This window comes from Strix aluco, chromosome 4 (assembly GCF_031877795.1).
Source record: "Strix aluco isolate bStrAlu1 chromosome 4, bStrAlu1.hap1, whole genome shotgun sequence".
In the NCBI taxonomy this organism is placed as follows: domain Eukaryota; kingdom Metazoa; phylum Chordata; class Aves; order Strigiformes; family Strigidae; genus Strix; species Strix aluco.
The window spans coordinates 51,119,516-51,143,528 of NC_133934.1; the positions used below are offsets into that span (position 1 = coordinate 51,119,516).

Below are 24,013 nucleotides of genomic sequence, written 5' to 3' on the forward strand. Positions count from 1 at the left end.
GCAGTTTAAAAATTACAACTTTTCCCTCCTGCCAGGCCCTGTGTATCTCTCAAGAAAGTGCTACAGTACTTAAGTTCCAACTGATTTCAGCCTGGTATTCAAGGGACACAGGTGCTCCTTGTAGTGTAAAGGCTCAGACACTGGCAGTGCAAGTGTGGGAGAAAAGGCACAGTAGGAATTTGCATTCATCAACCTCTAACACAACTGTGTCTCTTTCTTCAACAGATGCCTGTAAATATCACATTGTTAAACATATCTTCTCTGGAGGAGACCAAACATTTGTGCTTTGCTCCAAATATGAGGTAAAACAAATGAAGTACCCTCTCAGGTCTGCTCCCCTGTCCCAGACTTCACAATGCATCTTTGGGTTTTAGTAATATCTCCTGAAAATGAAGTGTTGCTTTGGAGTCCATTCTGCCTTACAAACCTTACCAATGATGACAGTTGTTGCAGGGATTTACATCTTTTTAGGAGTGGCTGAAAGTTGCCTTCCTTTGGAGGCACATCAAAGAGCCACTGCAAAGACACTGATTTCAGTTTGATCAGCAGGGAGGGGAGTCAAGTGTCCTTTGCAGATTGGAAGCAAGGGGTTGCTTTCCCCCTGAGACACCGGGGTCCGTGTGATTAGAGTGTAGGGCTGTGGACCATGTACACTGGGGTGTTTCAAGATATGCTGGATGGAGGGCTGAATGCTGAATTGTTTTTTCTGCTTGTGTCATCTTATTTCAAGAAGTGTTCGGCATACACTTTTGAGGCATGGAAGTAGGTCTAGAATAAAGGTACTAAGCCTGTAGTTATATATGGTGGTATTTAAGAGGGCTTTGGTACATTTCAGGAAATGATATTTTGTTTTTTTTTTTTCCCTCTTTTTAAAATGTATTTGATGATGGTTTTTTCCATACCTTTCCATGCCTTTCCTTTTGGACTTCTTAGTAAGCTACAGCTTCCTAACAAAACCTGTTGAGAGACCACACGAAGGAAGCTATCAGTTATATATAGAAAACAGAGATTATGGATAAGAAGGAATTGTTTTACAAGCCTTGTCTTTGCTGAAATCTGTATCTTCTCACAGAATTCCTTGCCTGCTGATGATTTCCGGACCATAAATGAAACACGTTACACCTGTTTAATAAATGATGAAACTATAGATGTCTGGAGGCAAAAGCTTTTAGAAAAGAACAGTTCTAATTCTGTCAAGTAGGTATTGTGGCACTGGACAAGCCTTTTGTTGAAAGTTTAATTTAAATAATTTTTTTGGCTTCCGTGCCATGCTTTCACTTGAAATTTAGCAGCCTTTTCAAGTGTGGTTCTTGATCATTTCCAAGGGGAGGACAGTTGCCAGTCACAAGGCTGCCAGGTTAGAGCTTCTGAGCAAAAGGAGGAATTTGAGGCTGCCTCAGAACATTGCAAATGGTGGGTGGGAAATGGATTTTAAATTTGTCCTTCATTGTGTGCTTAGGGTTCATGAAAAGCAGCAAGAACTTGTGAACAGACTGATTAAAGTCCTTCCCCTGTGTGCCTGCCATGAGGAGGGCAGAATAGGTGGAAAGGGGGCACTGCTAACATCCCTCCTTTCAGAGAGGGATGTTACATGATTCTGAATGAACTACTTACCTCTGTGCCTCTGAAGGGGTGATGCTGCCATTGTTTCTCATAGAAGGAAGGGAAGTGAGTGGAAGAGATTTGCTGGGACATCTATTCATAACCTCTGTCTCTGTTTTCTTTTGTCTTTCTGCTGCAAACAGTAATGTCGTTCAGATACTGTCCTCAGCTGCCTGCTGGAATGGAAGTTTCTTGGAGAAGAAGTAAGTGGCAAACTTACAGAAGTGTGGCTTTCCCTTGAGGCAGACTGGAATCCCTTTACTTCACTCACTGCTGCAGTGGGATTTGATTTTTCTGATCAGACAGACGGGGGCAGAAAGTGTCCCCTAAAGAGGTGGGTGGTTAGAGCTGGGTAAGGAAGGCAAATGGTCTAAGAAAGTGCATGGTGAGTGTACTGTTAAGTGGCACAGATTCCTTGGAGTTCTCACAACTGTTATTTTTTCTTATGAAATGAATATCAACATCTTTAAAAGAGAGGGATGGGGATACAACATTAAGGGAAATGAGTGATGCCAGGTATCTGAATAGTCTCTTACCCAGTTGAGCTAGCTGGTGGGGGCTGGTGTGTGAGGAGGTATGCTTCAACACAGGCTGCTCTTGAGAAATACATTGGGGGCAGCATGGAAGCACTTTCCTTTTAGGTGACATCAGTTGTGGAAAGTTGTGTGCTTCTACTTACAGGAATTTCACATGGGTGTAACCAACAATAGGTGGTGACAAGGTTGCAATATGCGTAGCTGAGTCAAAGGCTGTGGGTTGGGAAGGATTGTGTTGGCTGTGCCTGTAAATGTTGGGGAGGTAACAGCATAAGATGAGGAGGAGGAGAAATTTTTTATGATGATGTGATGAGTAAATGACCTGTAAGTAGGTGAAGAACAACTTAGTTACTCTGAGTAATTGTTGAGTAATATTTTCCAAGAGCACCTTGAAAAAGAAGCTATTTACTCATTATTCTTGCGTTTTTCCGCTTGTCCAATGGTTTCTTCTCTAGTATTGTGACAAGGCAGTGTGTTACTGCATCAGGAGAGTTGTCATGTTGGTTTAAAACACTTGTTGAGGTATCCAAGCTGTGGAGTCACTGTAAATAGTCCCAATGTCTCCTTTAAATGTGGAAATGAGTGGAGTTTATGACTTCATCACTCCAATGCAGTTCTCTTTCCCCTTTAGTGATGTCCTGGCTAGTGCTGGAAATCTTTGACCAAATGAATGATAAAATTTGAAGCCACCATACACTGAAGTGAGGCTATATTTAACCATGTACCTTTATATGTGAAGCCTTATGTCACAGTGCACTTGATAGAAACACCCTAGCATAGCCCTCCAGCATCCTAATGCCGTGTAGGCCTGTTTGCAGTACAGCATTGTGGTACACAGGGTTAGATGGAAAAACAGCTTCTCCATGGCTGCGTGACTGGGCACGCTGCAGTACTACTGCACATCACAGCCTGAAGCGCGCTGTACCACAGTGTGACTCTGAAGAGCTATTTCCAGCCTGGTGCCTGTGCTGTTACTGAAATAGCCATCCTACTACAGCAGGCTGTGTTCAGCTTCTTGTGTCATTATAGTCACACCAGCAAACTAACAAATGCGTCCCATCTTTAATAGCTACCTTTTCCTTCAGAGTGTCTAACACAGCACAGTCTCAGATGAACAGTGGCAGACTTGGGAAAAACTTGAGGTCAATGGAATTGTAGCAATGACAGTTTTTTTACTAGCAACTGCAAGGTTTTATGTGCAACTTTACTGCAGACAGTGGTGCTGAGAGCCTCTGCTACAGATGCTGATCATGCTTTAGATGCTGAGCAAGGCAGCTTACCTGCTGGACTGGACGTTCAGTGTAGCTAGATCTGGCTGTTAGACTGTTAACAGTCTTCTGCAGGCTTGCCTTCATTACCCTCTTACACAGGTAGCCTGAGTAAATTACAGCCTTTCAAGCACAGCAGAAAGGAGAGCACGTCTTTGTTACAACTAAAGACCATGTGAAGACTGTGTTCTCAGCTATGCTGTGTTTTGATTGTGGTTGTTTAGTTTTAGAAAATTTGAGAGTGGAATAGCTAAAAAGCTACTCTGAATATCTTCCTGTCTTCTTTTGAAACCCTCGTTTGATGTCCCCTTTTACAGCAGTCAGTGTTGTCTTATGCATCACCCTTCCCTTTCTTACTGGGTGTGATTAAACAGATTTTGCTATAAAAGTATGAAGACGACGCAGAGGATTTTGATACATATGATATATACATGTTCTATAGGTTTTTAAGCAGTCTGGCCTGTCTAGGCAGGCTCTTAGGTCAGTGAAGGAGTCCTGGGGAAGTCAAAGACTTTGTTAAAGTGTTTCTCTGCTAGAATCCCAACCCTAAGCAAGGCCTGGAGGAGTTCAGAAGGGAGAGTTGTCCATCTTGTCTTTAGCAAGAAGATTCCAACTTCTGCTTTGTTTCTAGCCTGATGAAATCCCTAGAGGTTGTTTCTCCATTGCTTGTTCTTAGGCCATGCTGATACATAGGTAATAGTGTCTCTTCCTTAAACTTATGACTGTCTGGTGTGGTTTTTTTTTTTTTTTCAAAGAATTGATGAACATTTTAAAACCAGTCCGAAGATCCCAGGGATTGATCTGAACTCCACCAGAGTGCTCTTTGAGAAGCTGATGAACTCTCAGCACTCCATTCTCCTAGACCAGGTATTGTACTTCTGGGGTTTTGGATATTCAGAGGAGAAATAAAGGCTTTGTCTTTCTGTAACATAAAAGTAACAGCAGCTTTTTTTTGGAAGGATTATATCCCAAATCTGCAGGCCAGATCCTTCATGGTATCAGTGGATACTTCTCCATTGACCTAGGCTGATTTTCACCTTCTCAGAATGTGTCTCTAAGACTTGTTTTTAAAAAGTTTTGTCTCATGGCTTTTAATACTTGAAATGGCTGCTGAAATTAATTCTGTGTATGTTATACTTGTAAATAATGACTATGTGCTCATTTATTGCCTGTCAGGAGTTGAATACTTTATGGTTGTATAATTTATTCTAACTCAGAGGATTTCTTTCACAAGTGAAGAGCTGTGGGATAAAATTGTGTATGTTCCCCATGCCATTTTTTAGCTACAGTTTTTGTAGCTTGTTTTTACTTTGGGTTTGACTTTTAAAACAGGGGTGTGACCTTAATGAGAAGGATTAACTAACCTTAGGCAAGCCCTGGAAAAACCTATCCAAGTCTTCATGCATTTTGGAAAAATCTGAGTTTAGTCCTGTCCTATGGAGTGTTTTTAGGAGATCGTCAGCAAAAGCTGTTAAGTCCACCTGTTTTGAGTGAGCTCTATTTCATCAGTTCTTACACTTCATCTATGTTGTAGGTGCTCTGTCACCCAGGATAAGTTGCCTTCTTTCGTCTTGTTTTCTTATAGATACTGAAGAGCTTTGAAAGTTTTTTGATTCCTCAGCTGTCCAGCTCACCGCCAGATGTAGAGGCAATGAGGATCTATCTGATTCTCCCTGAATTCCCACCCTTCCAAGACTCCAAGTATTATATCACATTAACACTTCCCCTAGCAATGGCTATTCTGCGCCTAGATACCAACCCCAGCAAAGTTCTTGGTAAGAGGCTGGCATTTAAGATGCATGTTGCTTTCAGTATCCAGCTGGGACAAAAAATGTTGCCTTTAGGTCTTTCAGTCATGTTTGCTTAATTTTTCTGTTCTGTTACAATGGCTGCACTGATAATTTGGTATGATTTGTGATATAGTATTGTTACGAAGCAGTTGCCTGTAAAAAGCAGCTGGGAACCAAAAGGACTCAAGGAATCCTCCCCCAAAACCTATGTTCCCATGTAAAAGAATTATGAATATAAAATTTGAATTTTAAACATGAACTATGAGGAAATGAAGAATGTGCCATGCAGGGTAAGATATTGGAAGTTTGTTACAATAATATAAAACATATAAAATTCATGGGGGTGTGGATAATAAAGGAATAAAATAAAAAGGAAAATTCAGGTTAAGAATTGTGTTAATTTATAAGTTTTTTTAATTTTAGAAGTAAAATATAGTTTCAAAGAACACTTACTAAGGAGGTTAATCTAATTTACATTATCTAGTTTACCTAATTCAGAGAGTTCAGTTCCAGATAAATTTGCGTGCCTCCTTGTGAACATAGATTTTGTATATCATGAAGATTAAATGATCTTATTCTCTTAAATTTAGTCAGATATTGTCCACATTAGAATATCCTTTCTGTATAAGGTAAATAAAAGAATATACTAGATATAATATACAGGATAAAGTAACTTTATAAGGTGCAGAAAAACCTATTGGCTGGTCCATGATCAAGCTGAACACCCCAGCTCTTCCCCCACTTCTGAACCTTTTAATTTCTGTTAATATTATTTACTATGAGCTCATTTTAAGCTAAGCAGAACATATGCTGCTAGTGATTGTTACTCATGTTTCCTAACCTATTACTTTCCTTGTTATCTTACTCTGTTTCTTAAGGTTGCCTTATACTAAATCTTACGCTTTGTAATGCATTCAGACCTCCAGGAGCATTGCTCCAGTGAAATGTATTTTGAGGTTTACTGATGTATTTTTTTTTTTATTCAAGGAGGCTGTGGAACCAAGTTTCCTCTTCTACTCAGAGTAGTCCACTGTGATTGTTAGAATACAGAAATGTAAAGAATTCTCATACTTTTGTCTGCCAGAATCTATTGTTGTGCTGACACTTGAGAGGATAAATTGGTGTTTGTTTCTAACAGCTGACATGATGGTTTCCCAGGCTCCAGCTTCTACTTTGCAGGTGGATTGATTCTAGCAAAGCAGCTAACAGTCAGGGTCCCTTCACAGGGAGAGGTAAGGGTTACCCATCCTTGGCAAGAAAGAAATCAGCCTTTATAAAGAGGGGGAATTCAGACTTATAGTGCAGAAGTGCCAGGAGACCTGCTAGAAAAGTGTGGTACTACAGAGAATTGCCCAGGCAACTGCTTTATCACTCATGAGAGACAACAGTTTGCCTGAAAGATCACAGTATCTTGAATACAAGATACTTGAGACAGCATCTTGAATTGAAGTTTGAAAAACTTCACACTGATTGGGATTGGGGCTGGGTAATGACTGGGGTGATTGTATGAGAGTGGAAAGGGAAGACCTTTTCAATTTCTGGTATCTAGCTGACTCTTTGCTCACTTTCCTCTTGCTACGGTTAGGACAGAAATGTGGAAGGTGTTTTTTTTTTAAACAATCTTCAGGTGTGTTCCCCTATTTTCAGCTGTAATCCTTTCTTCAGGGGTTACTCTGGCCATTAATTCAGGATTTATATTGATGTTCCTCTGCTTTCCAGATAACTGGTGGTCTCAAGTATGCCCAAGATACTTCCTCAGGCTAGTGGACCTCTATAAAGGTGCAGTGGTTTACCTCCTCAGTGGAAGAAAGACACTGTTGATTCCAGTCCTGTTCAGTAGCTACATTACAGCTGCTCTCAGACTTCTGGAGAAACTCCACAAGGTAAGAAGAAAGCCTGGGTGCATGTTGGCTCAAGATGATTCATCTTTTCTGCTCTTTGCCAGCTGGCAGGGGCAGAGTGGTTGTGGACCTGGCTTGTGAGCTGTGTCATTGTTCACCAAGACACCACATTGGGAAGATGTTAGTGGTTTTCCTGAATTCAAGGTACTTGATGATGTAGTCCTGTCTCAAACACTAGGAAGAAATTACCCTAAGGAATGCTGCTGCTGAGCCACCAGACTGTGCACTGTGGCATCACAAATACCTGTCCCTTGATACTTGTCCCTCCCACTGTGTTGGTGCTGGGTAGTCCGGCTGAGAAGGAGAGGGGACTAAAATAAGTCAGAAGGAGGTTTATCTTGATTCTTCTTGGTTCATACTAAAACATTAGGGATGATGTGTTTTTGCAAGACTTTCTGGGTCCTATTGTTCCAAGTTGCTATAATTAATTTTATGAAAGCAAACCTGTGTATGCTGAATATATCCATATTTTAAAAACCATCTGTTTTCTTCACTAGGTAAATCAGAAGGTTAAACATGTAGAATATGATAAGTTTTATATCCCTGAGATTTCCAGCTTGGTGGACATTCAGGAGGATTATCTCATGTGGTTCTTGCATCAGGCTGGAATGGTAAGAGGTTTTATGTATAGTCATGAAATAGCTGTCCATGTTTGTGTCTCTGGTTGTAGATCTGTATTTTTAATACCCTTAATGAGAGTGTAATGTATTCAATATAGGAGCGTCTATATGTTAAGCCTCTCAGATTTGGGTACTTGGTGGCTTGACAAAGTTCATGTAAAATAAGGCTATCAGAAGAGCTGGAGCTAACAATATTTAACTAACGCTTGCAACAGTCTGTGATTATTCATGTGAATTTCATTCAATCCATGCACAAGGGCATTAATTCAGTCACTGGATCCTTTTAATGTAATCGACACCTCAGGAGCCATATCCTGTATTCTAAAATTATAATTTTTACCCTTTACTTCTGCTGTTTAGGCAGGTATTGTGAATAATGTAGCCAGTGATCTTAAAATGTTGCTCTGTAAGAGGAGGCAGTGTGGCGTTCTGGCTAGGGGACTGAACCAAGACTCAAGAGATGTGGGTTCTATTCCTGGCTCTTCCAGTAACCTGCTGGGTGATCTTGGGTAAGACCCTTCACCTCTTTTATGCCTCACTTTCACATCTGTAAGAAAGGAGATAACTAAACTGAGAGCTGGAATGTGCTGTATAGGAACCCAGGGAGATTATTTAATTGTAGCAAGGAAAGGCATCCTAGGTGTGAGAAAACACCAAAAAACATCCACCAAGGGATGCTGCAAGAGTAAAACCTGACTGTAGCAAGAATTTTTGTGTGTGTTTTCATGGACTTTCTAAATGTTACGTGTGCTGTGTCCCCTGTCCCCTACTGTCCATCATTTAAATAGGGCTGCTCTGTGCTTACTTTTAGTGAGCAAAACAATAAAATACTGACTCAAATTTATGTAACAGTGATAGTTAAAAATAGTTAAAAATGTATCGATATGGATAATGAGAGGAGTAATTTGCATTGCAGGAGTGGTCTTATATTGTCATGTTGTGGTCTTATGGTCTCTCCTGTTGTTTTGTATGGTCTCTGCCTTGGGAATAGTTTTCTTCTTTTTCTTTGTAAGAGTAAGTTTCACCTATGGCAGGCTAACACAGGCTTCTGTGCCAGTTAGTTCTCTTAGTGATGTTTGATGTTTAAGTTTTGAATTAGACTTGTGCATTTTCTTGAGAAGGAAGTTCCCATGCTTTTCTTTGAGAGGAAGAACCTGGGTTGTTTGTCCCAGAGGAGAAAAATTTTCTTTGGGTCACCTTTGAATTAGTCTGTCCAAAAAAAATAGATAAGACACAAAAGAGTAAAAGATTTTAATATTTCTGTTTTTCCTTTACAGAAAGTAAGACCGTCTATCATGCAGGTAAGAAAATTGTTCTTCATGACTCTTATTTAAAGAAGTGTTATGGAAGCTGTAGATAGGAACCAATCTGCCTGCCTTTTTTGCAGGATGCTGTGACACTTTGTTCTTATCCTTTCATCTTCGATGCTCAGGCGAAGACCAAGATGTTACAGACAGACGCAGAACTACAGATGCAGGTAATAGTTCTCTCTCTCTCTCCCTCAATTTTCCTGCCCCATTTATTTTTCTCTGGCTTTTGTGTTGGTGCCTGCAAGGAAAGGCATTCATTGGGAGTTAGTGTGTGCAGCACTCTATTGTTTCCATGATACGGGAGAGCAGAGTAGCTGGAGAACCTCTTTGGCCTGGATATTGCAGAGGCAGTGCTTAGTGTCTTTCACTTCAAAATGTTTGGTAACATCAGAACTGCCAGATGTACATGTGGTGGAAACTTAAACAGTACAGGAAAGGAATACTTATGTAGTTATGATAGTCCAAGGAGAAGTAGTAAGGTGAGGTCTCTATTAGAGGAACTGTAAGGCTGGAAAAGTAGACAAGCCTTCAGGTAAGTGGGCACTTTTTCCAAGTTTCTGCCTGGTGCAGGAGGAGTGGTTGTCAGAAGTGAGGGTTGAAGACCAACTCCTGACACAGTTTATGGTTGCAGGCAGCAGCTGTTGTCAGCAGCTGACCCACCCATTTGCGGTGAGGGGTGCAGACCTGTGGTTCTCCAGGAGCGTGTTCAGAGCAGGTATTAAGCTCCAGCACCTTTACCCTGTATAGAATCATAGCATGGCTAGGGTTGGAAGGGACTTAAAAGATCATCTAGTTCCAACCCCCCTGCCATGGGCAGGGACACCTTCCACTAGACCAGGTTGCTCAAAGCCCCGTCCAACCTGGCCTTGAACACTTCCAGGGAGGGGGCAGCCACAGCTTCTCTGGGCAACCTGTTCCAGTGTCTCACCACTCTCACAGTGAAGAGTTTCTTCCTTATATCTAATCTAAATCTACCCTCTTCCAGTTTAAAACCGTTACCCCTTGTCCTATCCCTACACTCCCTGATAGAGTCCCTCCCCATTTTTCCTGTAGCCCCCTTTAAGTACTGGAAGGCCGCTATAAGGTCTCCCTGGAGCCTTCTCTTCTCCAGGCTGAACAACCCCAACTGTCTCAGCCTGTCCTCACAGGGGAGGTGCTCCAGCCCCCTGATCATCTTCGTGGCCTCCTCTGGACCCGCTCGAGCAGGCCTATGTCCTCCTTATGTTGGGGGTCCCAGACAGGTGGGATCTCACGAGAGTGGAGTAGAGGGGCAGAATCACCTCTCTTGACCTGCTGGTCACACTCCTCTTGATGCAGCCCGGGATATGGTTGGCTTTCTGGTCTGTGAGCGCATGTTGCTGTCTCATAGTTTTCCATCCACTCATCATCCAGCCTGTATTTATGCTTGGGATTGCCTCAACAAGGTGGCAGCCAAGCCAGCTCACAGCCAGGCTGTGACAAGGACAGCTGGCCTCTGTGCCAGTGTAAACGTCCCAGTGCCAGGCATTGCTCATGCAGGTGGCTCCTGAGAGGGGCAAAGCATCAGACACTGATCCCTCATCCAGTGCAGCCAGGGTCTGGGGCTCATCCCATCCTCTGTGAAATGACTTTGCTGATGTCCTTGGTTGTCAGGTTCCTTCAGGGTAGAAAACTGTCACCATAGTTACTTGTGGCCATGGTGCTGATTCCATGTAATATCCATCTCTTAGCTTTGCTATGGCCACTTGAACACATAACCTGCAGCAAGGCAGAGGAGGCTCAGCCTATACTCAGAAGCTGGAGTCACCTTCTGCTTTCATTTTGTCCCCCTCTTCTGTATATTTTCAGCTGCCCAGTTTGTGAGCAGGGTATCTACCTTACCTTGACAGGAGAGCAGGCAGGTAGAGGTTTTGTAGCTCTGAGAGATAGCATCTTTATGAAGACAACCACTTAGAGGGCAAAGAAGCCAGTACTTCTGTGAGTGCTGGAATGGGGGAAGCCTGCTTTCTAGTGGATTTCTGCCTCAGGTTGAACTGATTCTTAAACTGAATTTTCAAATGTGAATTTGCCATTTACTATGAACAATACATGAGAATGAATATACTATGTGTGGTCAAAGCTTTGACTGGCCTTACCTGACACCATAAAATCTGTGTAGATAAGAGCTTTGAATTGTATGTGATGGATTCCCTGGTGCCTTGCCAGGTGTGGTTGTCAACTGGCTCCTTGTTTGGTATGTTAGTAACATTGCTTTCCCTCGTAGACTCTCTGACTCTTCTCAAGGTGTGTTCACACTGAGTTTCTTGACTCATTCTTGACTCAAGAGCATGAATAAAGCCTTTTTTCCCCACCCACCTGCCTAATGTCAAAAAATGTTTGGGAATTTGATCTCTCTGTTGCTTAAATTTGGTGAATCAATCAGTGGACTCAAAAGGTGTTCATATGGGAAATGGGCTGGGGGGTAGGTAGGCATACAGGCACACACACCTGTATGGAGTGAGCATGTATTCCTGGTACCCTGGGGAAACCAAATGAAAGGAGTAAGGAAGGAACACCAACCATATAGCAGTTAACTGTTTTCCTTCCGTAGGAAGAAAGGAACCAATCAGCAGCTGTTTTTCACCCCTCTCTTATCTACAGGTTGCAATAAATGGTGCAAATTTGCAGAATGTCTTCATGCTTCTCACCCTGGAGCCTCTGCTGGCCAGAAGCCCTTTCCTTGTACTTCATGTTCGCAGGAGTAACTTAGTTGGTGATGCTTTAAGGGAGTTGAGCATCCATTCAGACATTGATTTGAAAAAGCCTCTTAAAGTAAGTTTTTACTATACCTGTGGCACCCTCTTATCCAGCCAACATTTCTGCAGCCTTTCAGTCGTTCACATTACTACTTCACCAGTGTACAGTGGCTTCTCCATAGGTATAGCACACAGGGACGCTTGACATAATCAGTGCAAGGGTTGAGTCTTTCTTCTGTCTGACTCCTGGAGTGTTTTGGCAGTGGACAGTTTACAAGAAGGCAGGCAGGGGGTTTACTCTCTTTTCCTGGTGTGTCCACTGTATAAGGGGTAGGGGAGGAAACATTTCTATGATAGTATGCGGTCTCTGTTTTGCTCTTCAGCAGCAATAGGCCACTTAAAATAGTATATGTTTTATCTCTGAGAGGTTGCTACAAAATTTAGCAGTTGCTGTCATGTTACTGCTTTGCTTGTTGGGAGGACAGGTGGTTATTTATGATTTCCATAAGGAGATAAACATCTTCAAAATATCTGATTTGCCACTCTCTGTTCCCTTTCCCTCCCTGCAAGCAGAGCACTGAAACAGGCTCATGGGTTGCAGTGGATTTGGGCATGTTAGACAAATTGCTTTGTGTGGCTCCTGATTAGAAAGATGTCTGATTCACTCAGTCTCAGCTCTGCATCCCTGTTACTGACCTGCTTTTTCTACAGGTCATCTTTGATGGTGAGGAAGCTGTTGATGCTGGAGGAGTGACAAAGGAATTTTTCCTCTTGTTGTTAAAAGAACTCCTCAACCCTATCTATGGCATGTTCACTTACTACCCAGAGTCAAACCTGCTGTGGTTTTCAGACACGGTAAGCCCTTGCCCTGTGTACATGCAGGTTGAAATAATATACTGCATTTGAATGACAACAAGGTTAGTGGCAAACTATAGGGAAGAAATGATCTTCCTCTCATTTTCCACCCACAGTACAATGTCAGCTCTGTTTTCAGTCAGTGTAAATTAGTACAGGTCCATTAACTTTAGTAGAATGGTGATGATTGTGCCTGTTAAGGAGTTGGCTCTTTCTCTTTATTCTTATCCCATAATAAAACTTGTATTAAGTATCAGATGACAATTAATAGAGCCCTTATTATCATGAATGTGATTAATCATGTGCTGTTTTACAGAACCAGAGGTTTAGGCCGTAATGGCATTAGAATTCTGTGCTTCCCTTGCTGTTCACGTAATTGCAACCAATCCACTTAGTCATGCCTCACTATCACCTTCAGGGTCTAAACTTGTTAATGCTTTATGTGAGGAAGCTCTTAAACAGCAAGAAACATGGTTTGTAGTGAAAGCTGGTTAGTTTTGGAAGAGTGTAGAGTGCAAGTTCTGTACCTGTCAGATAGCATTATGGTGGAGGTGGTGGTTTATGTCCATTTTTCTTCTTCCCAGGTAGCAAGATGGGAAATGATGTCAGTCTTCCCTTAAGGTGTAGCTGCCCTGGTGGGGTTCTTTTTAATTTATTAATTACATTTTACAAGGCAGGAAATTACATGGTACCTTTTGTAACTTGTGAACAGTATTACAGAGCAATTACTCCTCATGTTAATGCTCTAAAAACAAGCCCTTTGACACCAAGAATGACAGTGTAAGCACTGAAAGTACGAGTCATGTATTTACAACATTTAACAAATACAGGCAGCCAGTCTGTGACTGACATGCCAGTGTATCAACACCTATGTTGGTATATTTGCCTGGGTGGCACTGTGGTTATGTGTAAGCTTTTAATAGAAAATAGGATGGGTGGTAGGGAGAGAATTGTTAACACATTTTCTTGCAGTACATAGACAGCAAACATTGAAGCTTTGTTAATGTCTAAATGCAGAAGTGTGTGAAAAAGAAATAAAAGGCAGATAAGGTGGAAAGCAGCTGTTGCTGTTTCCACAGCTAATCATGGCTTACAAACTAATAGGGCTTGGTGTCTGAATGTTCATTTCTGTGCCACACTCCAACAAGGAATTCACAACCAAACTGGAACCTGGTGGGAGCTCTCTGATTTTGTTCCAGTTGGAAAAGCAGGGGCTGGCTTCTTAGTGCATGGGGGAAAGGGTACTGCACATTGCACCAGTGACAGTGTGTCTCATGAGGATTTCTCTGTCTGGGTTTGCAGTGTTTTGTAGAACACAACTGGTTTCACCTGATTGGCATCATATGCGGTCTTGCAATATACAACTTCACAGTGGTAGACCTTCACTTTCCCTTGGCTCTGTACAAAAAGCTCTTGAATGTGAAGCCCTGCCTGGAGGATTTGAAGGAGCTATCCCCTACAGAAGGAAGGTATGAAAAGCAAAATTTGCAGCCTTTCTGGGAAGGGAGACCATCCAACTGAGAACAAGAAATGGCAAACTGGGTAAAAGCTGTTCAGTAAAACGCCTCCTGATCCTTTTGAGTGACTGATTAATTTGGGGGGCTGTGATCCTAGCAAAGTACATAAGCTGGTGGTGAATTTTATGTAAGACTTCTCTCCCACAGGCTATCAGATCTGCCTACTTAGGATCTAACCTCTGTACCCACCTTCTCGACCCCCAGAAACTGAGTATCAACACAGCCAAAAGATACCTACCATGCTCCTTTGGAAACAGGGGTGGGGGCATGTCCCTCCACTGTGTGATTGCATGCATGATCCCAGATCCTAGCCTCAGCCTTTCTCTTCAAGCCAGTCTTGGATTCGCAAGCAGATCCTATGCATGTCTCATGATGTAGCCCAGGATGGGCATGTGTAGGATGTGAACTGTCCCATCCCTGAACCAGTGTAACTCTGACCTGCTCCCGTGCCAGAAAGAAGGAAGTTGAATGGAGTGAAGGAATGACTTTTTTTCTAAATGGCATATTGAATCTTTTCTGCCTAATTGCATGGGGATATTGGTTCCCTCTGAGAGGTTAAGATCCCGCAGTCTGACTGCGGTCTTCTGAGTTGCCACCTGATTTATCTGCACAAAGCGACAGCTGTATTTAACAATAATGAGGTAAAATGCCAGGAAGACAGCAGCAGGATTTTGAGAGATGGGAGAATATTTTCTACATGATGAGGGTACAGATATAATCCACCACCTTCTCTTCCTCCACTCCCTCAGACCTTTGCGTGGTGATGGCATAAATATCTAGCAGTCCTTAAGCACTAGAAATGTGCTATTCTAAGGCCAGGATCATTAAAGGGCATCCATGTACTAGGTAGGCATGGACTATATTGATAATTTGTGTGGACTGCCATTAATCCTGCTTCTAAGAAAGCATCTATTTATTTGAGGTGTATTTCATTCTTACCCCTTCTGGTGACTGAGAGATTCTCCCTCTTGCAATCCTATTACCCAGATGTATGATGCTGTTTACTTTTGCTGAATTTCTTTTCCCCTTTAGGTGTATGGCTTTTTGAATCTCTGATTTTTTTTTTCTCATTTCTTTCCCTTCCTGTTCTGCAGGAGTCTTCAGCAACTTTTAGATTACCCTGGGGAAGATGTAGAAGAGACATTCTGCTTGAATTTTACAGTAAGACTCATTTAACATATCAACTCTGTGATTGTTACAGTACAGTTGAAGCCCATCTAGTTATTCATCTATATTATGGTTTGTTCCAAACTATGCCTGTAGTACATACCCCATGTTAATATTAAATGTTAATGTTAAAATTCTTTGCTGTAAAATCCTTTGTTCTTTTGTATGTGGTCATGAAAACTGAGCTAGTAAGTAGATTAAGCAGAGTGGTTTTCAAAATAGCCTTGTTGTCACTGTGGCATGTGACTTAAATGCCAGTGACCAACTTCTCACGCTAGACACAATTCTTGAAATGCTAACACAATTTAGAATTTTCATTGCTGTCATAATATTAATAGTTTTTAACTTAAAAATTTACAGTGAATGTGCTTGGTCAGACTTTCTTAGAAACAAAGTGCTGGAGGCTATTGCTAGGAGACATGTCAAGTTCGTCAGCTTTCCTGTGCTACTGCAGCAGTAAAATACTTTTTTTCTAGCTAGTAACCTAGACGCAGTAGTCTTTGTTACACAGTGTAAATTCTCTGAAATTAAGAGTGTGATCTTGATGTACATTGGAATATCAGGTGTGTCCATTTAGAACCTCACAGGGAGATACAGCATCGTTATTCTCCAAGCTGTGTTTTCCTCTGAGTCATGCAGGGTAAGGGCTTCCATGTTTCAATGTCTTTGCTTTAAAGTCCTGATGCTCTAACAGGTTGTGAGTGATGGGTTCATCTTGAGCTTGATCTGGGTTCTTGACCTCTCTGTCCAGGGCCTGCCTGGGGTAAAAACAAGGTACCAGGAAACTCTGCTACACGTGGTGAAGAAAACACTTGCTGAGCTAGGAGAGTGTTGTCCATTTCCTTGTTTCATAAATGAGAGCACATAAAGTCTCTTAGATCAAACTTACCTCTGGAGTGAGTCAGACCTAGGTCTGACTGTGTCTCATGCAGGGCAGAGCTGCAATTCAGGATGAAGTAATGAAGCCATAATGATGATGATAATGCAGACTGTGTAGAAAAGAATACCTTTGAAGTAACATAAGAGATTTTTCTCCAAATTATCTTTTCACACAAAAGAGCATTCTTACTCTGTCTTTCTTGCACTATATATGGCATAATATATAAAGATATATACAGATATATCTGATAAAACTTTGAAATTGATAAATAACTGATATCCCAAACCTTGAAATTAATAAGTCATCTTGCTTGTTGAAATCTGAGCCTCTTTTGTGTATGGCAACTGGAAAATTGATCCTTTTGCATTTTTACCACATGACCAATTTTGTAAGTACAGAATGTATGTTTGTACTGGTGTTGTCCTAGGCCAGGCAAAAGCAGGAAGCTGTCTGTGGTCATACCATCTTGTAATGAGAGTGGATGAATTAACCTACTGAGCTTCTATTACAAAAAAGAGAGTCCTTTTTATTGACAGAGCATGTGGGATTAGTTAAGTATAGTTTCTTAGTTATCAATCTCTTTGTTTTTTTATCAGGAAATTTACCTAAAAACAACTTTTTTCCTTTCTGAGTTTGCATTTAGACTTAATAGCAGTTGTACAACAAAAGTAAATGATGGAAGGTGATGAAGCATGCAGGGCATTTGGAGCAGAGAAAAAATGTGGTGCATATACCTTTTTCTCTGGCCCACCCTTCACATGCCAGTCAACTGTGAAAGAGAACTCTTATCTTTCTGCAGGCATATGGCCTGAAAAGTACTTCTGGTGAAATTAGTTTTCTGATTTTTGTATAGATCTGCAGGGAGAGCTATGGTGTGACAGAGCAGAAGAACCTGATTGAAGATGGAGATAAAATTCTGGTGCAAAAGGACAACAGGTGAGTGGGGCATATATGGGCTTGGGCTCATACTTGTGGTGAAGTAAGGTGCAATGCCACAGAAAACTTGGCTGAGGTGAAATGTAGGAGAGAATTAGAAGCCACTGCAAACTAATTCTAAGACCAGTTGTTCAGAAGTTACTGGGTGCCAGTAAAAAAAAAAAGGCAAATTTTCATAATTTTTCTACCAATGTTTGGAAAATGTCCATCCAAAAGGGTGTGGGACATCTTCCCTGTAAAAGGCCTTCATATAGGCCCTTGGTAGTTGTCTCATGGTAAATAGAGATTGCAGCATGATTTTGGCCCTCGAAGGTTAGTCTCCCTGATGGTTTAAGAGAGGAACTGTACGTGACCAACAAAACTGAGCCTGGCAAACTTGTTTATACTATTAATTCTGGAGCCAGAAACACTTTCCATTGAGTACGCCCGATAGCAGACCACCATCCCTGATGAGAGCCATAAGGCCCTACTGTACATAGATTCCTTTCCATTTGACTGAACACCTGAGGGTTGTTACTAGCACAGCTACCATTTCCCTCCCTTTTTTTTTTCCAGCTGCTAAACTATTTTCTTCTCATAATCCTGTAATTGGATTTCTACAAATGCCTTTATTACTTGAAGCAGCGTTCAAATTCTTTCTCTGCTGGCAAAACAGTGTGATCCAGTGACTAGTCAGCAGCATGGTTAGGGGCTTGTGCTAGGATTGCTGAAGACCTTGCTGGCAAGTCTGGAGATGAAGTCATTTCCTATTAATCTGATTATTTAAAAGGGTTCTGATTGTGTCTAAAGCCATTGCTGTAACAAAAGCTTTGTCTGTTTTACCTTCTTACCTACTCTACTGCTGCCCCAAAGGGTGCAATTTTACAGCTAAATAGCTGCCTTCGTGCAAAACCCACGTGGAGATGGAGCAGTGTATGTCTCTCTCCCTGCAAGGAGAAGATGGGCTTCAGGTAAATAGAGGAAAGCTTAATCTACACTTGTGATAGTGAAGTAAAGATGAAAATGCCAGTGATGGTACCCTTTAGGTTTTTAGGCTGGGCATGTACACTCAAAACAAAAATGGCCGTTTTTCTACTGTGTGCCATATTGGCCTAGGGGGAGGAACAAAGATTTCAGCTGAGCAAATGTTTGGGAAGAGCACCCAGGTTAGCTCCTGCAACTGTTATTAAGTCAGGATAGGCAACAAGACAATAAAATCCTTAAGGAGAAAGGCTAGTGTGTAGCTCCACTGGCTTAACACATTCTGAAATGCAGTTGCTTCATCTTGACCAGAGTTTTGAACTCAAGCTAACCTCTAAATCCAAGTCTAGACATGGCTGTCAATTCATCCACCTTAATGACTTCCTCAGCCCCTACATTTAGAGGCCAGGGACCAAATTGCTGCCCTCCTGACCTGAATAGTTTGCCGTGTGCATGTCTTTGGGCACTGCCCTTCCTGCCTGAGGAAAGTTCACCAAGAACCGAAGAATACACAAGAATTGCTTTGAAAAATGCCAAGTAGGAAATGCCTGTGTTTTCCCTTTCTCCTTTGGAGTTCATATTGGGTGTCACATAAAATGTTCTTGATAAAGGGTTCATGACCGTAACAGCCAGAAAAGGTATTAAGCAACAGTTAAGTGCTTAATCAGCTTGAATTTCCCTAATGCTCAGGTGACTATTAGGAAAATGACAATAAAATATATGCACTGGAAAATAACTCCCCCTTCGCTATGTGATTTCTTATTCCAAGTTTTCATATTTGTCAGTCTGCCTCCTTGTTTTTCTTTTTTACTTTCTCACCCATCCCTCATCGCTTTTGCATTCCTCCACCAAAAGGTCAAAATATTTCAGTTGTGACCTCCTTAGCTAGAGACTGAGATATTGGATTCCGTGGTGTTCCCTGATCTGCTTATCCTCTGACTGCGGGTGTGATCTGCTCTCGAATGTCAGGAAAAAACGACACCTCTACCCACAGAGAATAGTTTCATGTCCCAGTTTCCCACATTGGCTGGTGCATTATTGTCAGGTGTAAAAAAAAAAAAAAAAAAAAAAAAAAAAACCAAAAAAAAAAAACCCAACACCCCAAAAAACCAAAAAACACCCCCCCCCCCCCCAAAAAAAAATCCCCAAAAAGCAAACCAAACCAAAACCCAAACAAACAAAAAACAACACCCCCACCCCCCCCAAAAAACCCCCAACTTTAGGGGAAATATGTTAAGTAATTTCATAAATAAAATTCTAGAGTTGCACTCAGATCACAGTGCTTTGAGAATAGGAAAGAGAAAGTAGAATAAAGATGTTTAACCTCCTAACAAAATCCAGAGACAGGGTTTGGACAGGGCTTGCCATGGGTTTCTTGCCAATGACTACAGAATGCTGTTTTTATTTTAATGCTGTTCTTGGGAACTCCTGAAGCAAAACAGGGTTGTCATTCTGAGAGGAGTCATTCTCTTTGCCACGTACTCTGAATGCACAAGTCCTGTATTTATTTAACTAGAATGTGAAGGCTGAAGAGGAGGTTTCTTTGCTTTCAAAGAGTATTTTCTTGCTCTGTAGTGAGGGGTATTTCTTGATTTCTTTTGGTGGCTTTCTCTTTGGGGCTGGGGGCGGGGGAATTAGCCATGCAGTTTCAGATCAAGACTTTTTAGAGCAGGATTTCCTCAGTCTGCCTCTAGGCTACAGCTTTGGCTTTGGAAGTGCTAAACCACTGGCAAGAGTCATTGGGGACTGAGTCGACAGGAGCTGCCTCTGAAGATTCCCCTAACTAGGGCTATGTGAGGCTCTTGGCTTTGGAAGTGGTGGTCTTCTGGGCACCATCTATTCCCTCCTGCCAGCAAAGCACTTGCTCACAGCAACCTGGCAGTCCGAGGTCATTGCAGGTGGGCACAGAGCCCTGTGCTGAGCAACCCCAGACACCTGTGGACTGAGAAGAGCTGTAGGTTATTTCCCGGGCTTCCTAAATGTAGGGTTGCAGGAGCTGGGCCGGGGGTGGACATGTTCCTCTGGTGACTGAATCCTGATATTTGCTTAACACAACCTCTGTGGAGGCCACGGGTTCTGTAGGGAAGACCACTCTGTTCCTGACACCTCCCCAGTGCTCTGGCTCCCTCCTGGCCCTGTGAGGAACTGGGTGCAAGGCCACTGGGTGGGTTTACTGGTAGTGTGGAGCCTGGGCTACTGGGGGACCTCCCATGCTGCTGGTGCTGTGGAATAAGCAGACACATGGTGGTACTTGCTGCCTAGTACTTTGTCCATGTTGCAGTGACTCAGCTCAGTGAGAGGAGTGCAGCAGGTTTAACCTGTTGGAGACTCATGTTTGCAAGACACAGGCAGAAACAGGGAGACTTAGCAGTGGTGCTGCTCAGGCATATGAATAAAAGTACTTTCCTTTGCCTGTTCTCTCTTGATGCACTAGGAAAGAATTTGTTGAAGCCTATGTAAATTACATCTTCAACCTCTCCATCCATGAGTGGTACACGGCCTTTTCCACTGGCTTCCTGAAAGTGTGTGGTGGGAAAGTCCTGGAACTCTTCCAGCCCACAGAGCTCAGGGCCATGATAGTTGGAAACAGTAACTACAACTGGGAGGAACTGGAGGAGGTAAAGCTTTCCTTTTGTTTTATTTTTCTTCTTTTTCACAAGTACCAGGATTGCACAGTTGTGTGAGGTGGGCACTAGCCTGGGACATGAGATGTGACAAGCCATAGGTATCTTTTTTTATGCTACTTCTACACCTTGCCATTATTCACATGAGAAGTTTCTTACTGGGCTGTCCTGCTACTGATGAAGCTTGGGGAAGAAATTCAGGATGAGAAAGGACAACTTCCATCTGCTGTTTTTAGGAATGAAACCTAAGAATGATGGGAAGAGACAAAATCAGGGTCTTCACCTACAGTAAAACTCACTCCACTGCACAAGGGCAAAAAGTACACAGCCAAGGGTTCAAAGGGGAGTCTGGACACACAGTAAGAGTTATATCCTCTCAAAACGCATAGATTAGCAAGCTACTTGCTCAATCTCAACCTCAGCAGTAAAAGTGACTTTGCAATGTGGAACACTTGATCCTATTCATGAGTCCAGCCTGTGAGCAGGTACTCCAGGATTCCTCATGACACATGTAATTAACTGAATAGCTAGAAGGCTAATGCCTGCCTTCCACATTGCTGGGAGAGCCCTTTGCTGGGTCTTTGAGCCATGCTGTTGCCCGTGACCCATCTTGTGCTCCATTTCGTAACTGTCAGACATTGATCTGATGTCAGATACCAGAAGAGATCAGGTCTGTCTTTTGCTTAGTCTTGGCTTTCTAGTGCCGGATGAAATGCTGTGACTTTCTGGTTTTTAACAGAGTGCTGTCTATAAGGGAGACTACACTGCAACACACCCAACTGTGAGAATGTTCTGGGAAACCTTTCATGCATTTCCCTTGGAAAAGAAGAAGAAATTTCTCTGTAAGTATCTTGCAGTGGGTGCAGAGTGTCTCCTGAAATTGAAGACTCAGGTGGGAGTGACTGCAGAGCTCCAGGGTTACAGCACATTGCATTAAGTACTAGAAAATGATCAGCATGAATGGCTATTTCCTGAGTTATCTGCTAGTCAGATAACCTGTTTTCTCACTGTCTTTTTTTTTTTCTTTTGTGTTCATTTTTACCCTCAAAGTCACTGGGTGATATCTGCAGTGCAAGATCCAATGCAGTCTCACAAGGGAGTGCAGTATCCATCCATTTGCTTTGCCGGGTGGTGAAAAGTGAGACCACTTACAGTAGCAGATACCTCCCCTCCTGATGGTGGTCTCCTTGTGCTAGTATGGTGGGTGGTGTGCTGAGAAGGGGAGGAAATCCCCTGCAGAGGTGGCCTTGGGAAGTGTGTGTGTTGCTTCAAGTGTCCCAGCTGCCCACAGATCTGAGCTGCTCTGTGGGGGTCATCTGGGGACAAAAGGGGAGACAAGGAGAAATACATGGTTTTAAGGGCAGGTGGTTCTGAGTTTCTTGCTACAGCTAGTAACTTTTGCTCCCTTGGGAGTTGTGGTGGACACCAAGTTGACTATGAGCCCACAATGTGCTCCTGCTGCAAAGAAGGTGAATGGTACCTTGGGTTGCATTAGTGGGGAGTGTTGCCAGGAGGTCCAAGGGGGTGAGCTTTACCCTCTACTCAGCCCTGGTGAGGCTCCATCTGGAGTGCTGTGACCACTTCTGGACTCCCCAGTGTACGAGAGGGACATGGACATACTGGAGAGACTCCAGCGAAGGGCTGCTAAGATGACTGGGGCACTGGAGCATCTCTCCTCTCAGGAAAGCCTGTGAGAACGGGGACTGTTCAGCCTGGAGAAGAGAAGGCTCACAGGGGACTTCATCAAGGAGTACAAATACATGCAGGGAGGGTGCAAAGAGGACGGAGCCAGGCTCTTCTCAGTGGTGCCCGGTGACAGGACCAGAGGCGATGGGCATGAACTGAAACACAGTGGGTTCCTTCTGAACATCAGGAAACACTTTTTTCCCTGTGAGAGTGACAGAGCACTGGCACACTTACCCAGAGAGGTTGTGGATCCTTCATCCTTGGAGATACTTGAAAGCTGGACACAGTCCTAGGCAGGCTGCTCTAGGTGGCCCTGCTTGAGCAGGGGGGTTGGCCCAGAGGACCTCCAGAGGTCCCTTCAAACTCAGCCACTCTGTGATTCTGTGACTGCTGGAAAGATAAGGGCTAGTGTTTTTATATGAGGTTTTCCTCCCCCCAAGAAACGAGCAGTCAGCTAGTTGTCCTGCATGTTTGAGTTGAAAAAATGGCTCAGCCAAAACTTGCATGCTGAAGTTAGCAGCTGTGTGAAGGTCCCGGGGGTCTGATTTCCAGCAGAAGCTTTTGGGGGTAATTCCCCCCACTCCCCAAACAGCCATGGCAGGGACAGTGCACGAGGGTGATGCTCAGGGGGAGCATGGGTGTGATGGGGAGCAGCAAGGAGAAACCAACCCTGCTCCTGGCATCGAGGTGCTGTGTCTGGGAGGGGTGGCAGCAGGGAGAGTGGCTGGGCCCCCTCTGCCTCTTCCCCAGGGGTGTGCCCCTGCCAGAGAATCACAGAATTGTCTAGGTTGGAAAAGACCTTGAAGATCATCCAGTCCAACCATTGACCTAACACTGACAGTTCCCAACTACACCAGATCCCTCAGCGCTATGTCAACCCAACTCTTAAACACCTCCAGGGATGGGGACTCCACCACCTCCCTGGGCAGCCCATTCCAACGCCTAACAACCCATTCTGTAAAGAAATGCTTCCTAATATCCAGTCTAAACCTTCCCTGGCGCAATTTGAGGCCATTCCCTCTTGTCCTATCTCTTGTTACTTGGTTAAAGAGACTCATCCCAGCTCTCTGCAACCTCCTCTCAGGTAGTTGTAGAGGGCGATGAGGTCTCCCCTCAGCCTCCTCTTCTCCAGACTAAACAACCCCAGTTCCCTCAGCCGCTCCTCGTACGACATGTGCTCCAGACCCTTCACCAGCTTCGTTGCCCTTCTCTGGACACGCTCGAGTAATTCAATGTCCTTTTTGTAGTGAGGGGCCCAAAACTGAACACAGTCATCGAGATGCGGCCTCACCAGTGCCGAGTACAGGGGTAAGATCCCTTCCCTGTCCCTGCTGGCCACGCTATTTCTGATGCAAGCCAGGATGCCATTGGCCTTCTTGGCCACCTGGGCACACTGCTGGCTCATGTTCAGATGATGTTCACAGGCATCAGGCAGCCCTGGCTTTGCTCCTTTTTATCCTGCCTGGGCATAAGAGGGAGCTTTTAAGGGAAGAGGGTGCCGTTGGCCACTTTATTTACTCATCTGCACACTCAGCAATGGCCTTGCTTCTTGCCTCGCCTCTCCTGCACCTCCTCTGTGAGGCCAGCTGTGCCCTGGCCCTGCAGCATGGAGTTCAGTCAGTGTTTTAGTCCCTGCAGGCAGGGTCT

The 24,013-nt window shown here is 43.3% G+C and overlaps 1 protein-coding gene across 8 annotated transcripts in view; it reads left to right on the forward strand.

Moving 5' to 3' along the window:
• LOC141922933 (putative E3 ubiquitin-protein ligase HERC3) overlaps window positions 1-24,013 on the forward strand; it is a 54,672-nt gene that overhangs the window by 28,769 nt on the left and 1,890 nt on the right. For 4 of the 8 annotated variants that reach the window (XM_074823075.1, XM_074823076.1, XM_074823071.1 and 1 more), the window contains exons 9-24: window positions 226-302; window positions 1,073-1,197; window positions 1,746-1,805; window positions 4,162-4,273; window positions 4,992-5,181; window positions 6,916-7,079; window positions 7,595-7,708; window positions 8,995-9,018; window positions 9,105-9,194; window positions 11,647-11,817; window positions 12,453-12,596; window positions 13,899-14,065; window positions 15,208-15,274; window positions 17,014-17,096; window positions 20,491-20,674; window positions 21,420-21,522. In XM_074823075.1, coding sequence (XP_074679176.1) covers window positions 226-302; window positions 1,073-1,197; window positions 1,746-1,805; window positions 4,162-4,273; window positions 4,992-5,181; window positions 6,916-7,079; window positions 7,595-7,708; window positions 8,995-9,018; window positions 9,105-9,194; window positions 11,647-11,817; window positions 12,453-12,596; window positions 13,899-14,065; window positions 15,208-15,274; window positions 17,014-17,096; window positions 20,491-20,674; window positions 21,420-21,522 — 1,875 coding nt within the window. The other 4 variants (XM_074823074.1, XM_074823077.1, XM_074823078.1 and 1 more) reach the window with 4 other exon arrangements.